Here is a 3827-nt window from a genome sequence, read left to right as displayed (position 1 = left end):
AAAATATATTAGGGTTTTTTGAAGTGTTAATCACAACCAAGGCAAACATGAGCTAAAAACCAAGGCCGAGTCAGGCCAAAACCATGGCCAAAATCATGGAAAAAAATCTGAGTCAGGTTCCGGTTAAGTCAAAGACATCAATCCTTACCTGCCTTAACTCATACTCAGGGTCCGTCCTTGTTTGGGATTAACGCGGGTTCGAGCTGTCAGGGCCAAACTTGGACCTATGTAACACACATAAAACAATAGAGGAAAAACAGAAAAAAACGAGAAAGAGAAGAGAACACAAACAATTAATAAGGTTTGGTTATAGTATGAAGCCTACATCCTCAATGCTAACTCCCCCATTCAACTTATTTTCTTTGGGAGGATTCATACCCTTTAAATAGAGTACAAAGAGATCTCTTACCCCTGTTATTTTGGTAACTACAATTACTACACAATCTCACTCAATTTCCTACCAAATCAGGATTATAGTTGCCTTTAAGAGTTATCTTGCCAGCAAAGAGAATAGGAGACATTAAAGAGGGAAAAGAAAAAACAAAGAAATAAGGGGGAGAATAGGGAAGTGGTTAGATGGTAAAAGTTGAAGAAAAAGAACGGTCAGGATGAGAGGGGAGAGGGAGACATCGAGAAGAAAGAAAAACCATCACTTACGAACCGCACTTCACCCAGGTCATCTTGATGCACAAACGACGAATGGGGGAAGGGGATCTTGAAGTGAAGAGGCAGGTAAATGGGGAAGGGGGAGAAACGACTAAAAAGGAAAAGGTGGGTGTAGGAAGAAATGATGGGAAGAAAATCAATAGATAAAACTAGGGAGAGGGATAGATATGCCTCCGATATCATATGCTAACGGATAGCACCAATAGGAACACATGATGGAGTATCATTTAGGAAGGATATGGGGGTCATTTCAGAAAAAGGAAGAGAGAGATAGACACAATGGGTGCTAGCATACTTGATATCGGCGGCATACCCAACATTTTCCCATAAAACTATTACCGATAAATTAGTCTATAACAACAGCCACATAATAAAAACAGCTGGCCAACGGTATCACAGCTTGTTTCTTTAAACCATCCCCGCCCACGCTATGCCCCCACCATGGGAGCTTTTTGTTATTCTCTTGGACGCTTTAGTCTGTACTTTTAACTATTTTTTAAAGTGTCTATGGTTATACAGAGTAGAGATCGGATTGGTATAGCTCATAATATGACTGAGCGTGTATAGTAGAAAAACTTAATATTAGTATTTCAAACAATATTGTATTATTTTTCTCTTCTTAATAGCACCACCTCAGCCTAACTGTCCCATAGCCTATTCCCAGCGGAAGTTCTGTCAGAGTGCCACCTCCGCCAAAATCTAGAAATAACCCTTTCCTAACGAAAACTCTGCCAAAGTGACACCTCAGCCTAAGCCCGAAAGTATCTCTTTATTATGAAAAAAAGGTATTAACTAGCCAACAGCTATTGTCTACAACCTGTAAGGGCACATTCAAGATGTCACACAAAAAGGGCCGATTTTCTTGCCTAATTATGCCATAAATGCATGGAGGATTACTGTAAACCAAATTCTTCCTCCGCAATCATCACAACAAGATAGAAGATGAAATTATTAGATTAATAATTGGATGATGTAAAAATTCCTTTGAAAGATTGAGGGCTCTACATACGGTTGCTCTCTGTTTTTTGTTCTCCTTCCTTCCTACTTCCAATGCTTGTACATAAACATGATAGGAGACATAGGAACCGCAATCATGGAATCACCCACTCATTCTCTCCATTCCATTAAGGTTCCTTTGACTTCTTATTAGGGATAGGGATAAGACCACCTAATCACATCACTGACATCTCCCACTTAGACATATTGGTTAAATCCACACTTCATATTCCCATTTTCACAAACATCTATCATGAAACTTTCATTTTTGTTCCTACTTCTAGGAACAATCACCAGGTACACACGAGATGAGAGAAAATAAGAAAAAGAATGAAAATAAAATTAAAGATCGAAGGGATAAATAAGAAAAGAAAGATTTTGGCCTTACGTCCTGACAAATTAAGGAGCTAAGCCTCCACTTATTGGGACAGAAAATAAGAACTTCAAATCATTCATCCCCTTTCATTTATAAGAACTCATATAAATTAGCTTTCATACGGTTACAAGTTACACATTTACAATTATTTCCATATCCTACCATGACACCTATACCTTGGAACACATCCAATAACTACTTGCCACTTACTAATTAACTACTTCCAACTGAAGACTTTTACTAATCTATAATCCCATGACTCTAAAAACCTATTTGTAACCTCTCAAGCATGGCCTCTTACCACTTACTAATTAACTACTTACAACTTAAGACTTTTACTAATCCATAATCCCATGACTCAAAGCCTATTTGGTAACCTCTCAAGCATGGCCTTGTGTGCATGTAATACCGCTACCTGAAGTACCCTAATTGTAGCTTCGAGAGTTAGTAAAGTTAACACTGATTTAGATGTTTGATGTTTTTCCTCAGCATTAGGCTTTTCACTCGTGTTTTTTACTCCATATTTTACCACTTCAAAACAAACACTGGAAAATTTTACACGTACAAATTTATACGGAAACAGACATAATATGTATGAACAACACAAGATAATCAGAAAAAATGAAAAGAGGAATTCGAGTACACAATATTGAGTATATAGATATTTATATCCACAATACATAGGAAATGGGCCAAGTACAAATAAGCACCGACACAAACCAAAAAATGGCCCGGGAAGGGGTTGGGGAACAAAATTCTCTACAGGGGATATGACACATCCAGATAGCCAAAGCTGAAACTATTCTCGTTCAACATGAACAACCGATCGTGGTTTTTTAAAGTATTTGGAGATGAAGGATTCAGCAATGGCAGGGTACTTGCCCTTGATAAAGTTCTCAATACATTTGCGGTACGAAAAATCTTCGCTGCGACCATCAGTAGAGACAACATAGAAACACCTGCTATCTTGGAAACTACTGTGCTTATTAACCTGTCAAAGATCAAAATACAATCAGGAAAACAAACTATTGTGTTATCCTCAACTTGAAATCCCTGAAAATGTAGTCTTTAAATAAACAAGGAAACAGATTACGCTCTCGATGATGCATGGCAGACACAGAATCCCTAAGAAATAATTCAACCATTTCCAGCTTGTAGTAAGGAAAAACCAGACCACAATGGACATAAATTTCCAATCTAGACTATAATCTCTACGATACATGTTTCGAACATTCATAACATTTAATAGACCTAATGGTGGCAAATAGTTTGAATACTGAGCATATACATGGGCATATCATTTTATTTATTTGACAGAGAAGGAAGTGGATTCTCTCATAATATATATATATATATATATATAAGATGGGTTATGGGAGCGTGTGACTTGAACTATAGATTGAGGCATGAATAATTTGATTTTATCCACCACATTGGTCACAAGATGGCATCATACAGAGATAGGCAGGTTTGCTTGAGGAGAACGTTTTCTATGATCAGACCCAAATCTTGTACATGAATAGGCTGCATAAACCCCAGTCAAGTACAATACCAGTAGAAGTAGAATAAGTGATTGGGCATAATCCAAATTATCTTCTACCTATTCTTCATGTTCTATCTGCACAAAAACCTAAACATAGAACACAACATAGGTAGGCAGTTTCCGCAACAGCCACTGCATCCTTCAAGCAAGGTGGTCGGAGTTTCAAACATCTAACTGACCTGAATGCTCCAAATCACTATAAAAATGGATACATCCCCCCACCCCCCACCCCACACCACCCCACCC

The 3827-nt window shown here is 37.9% G+C and overlaps 1 protein-coding gene across 2 annotated transcripts in view; it reads right to left on the bottom strand.

The window, feature by feature from the left end:
* Positions 1-2606: 2606 nt before the first annotated feature.
* LOC122080955 (DNA-directed RNA polymerase V subunit 1) overlaps positions 2607-3827 on the bottom strand; it is an 89343-nt gene continuing 88122 nt past the window's right edge. For both annotated transcript variants that reach the window (XM_042647857.1, XM_042647858.1), the window contains exon 19: positions 2607-3029. In XM_042647857.1, the coding sequence (XP_042503791.1) occupies positions 2838-3029 (192 nt within the window). In that variant the 3' untranslated portion in view covers positions 2607-2837. The remainder of the gene's footprint in view (positions 3030-3827) is intronic.

This window comes from Macadamia integrifolia, chromosome 6 (genome assembly GCF_013358625.1).
Source record: "Macadamia integrifolia cultivar HAES 741 chromosome 6, SCU_Mint_v3, whole genome shotgun sequence".
Taxonomy (NCBI): domain Eukaryota; kingdom Viridiplantae; phylum Streptophyta; class Magnoliopsida; order Proteales; family Proteaceae; genus Macadamia; species Macadamia integrifolia.
This window is presented reverse-complemented; position numbering and strand designations above follow the sequence as displayed.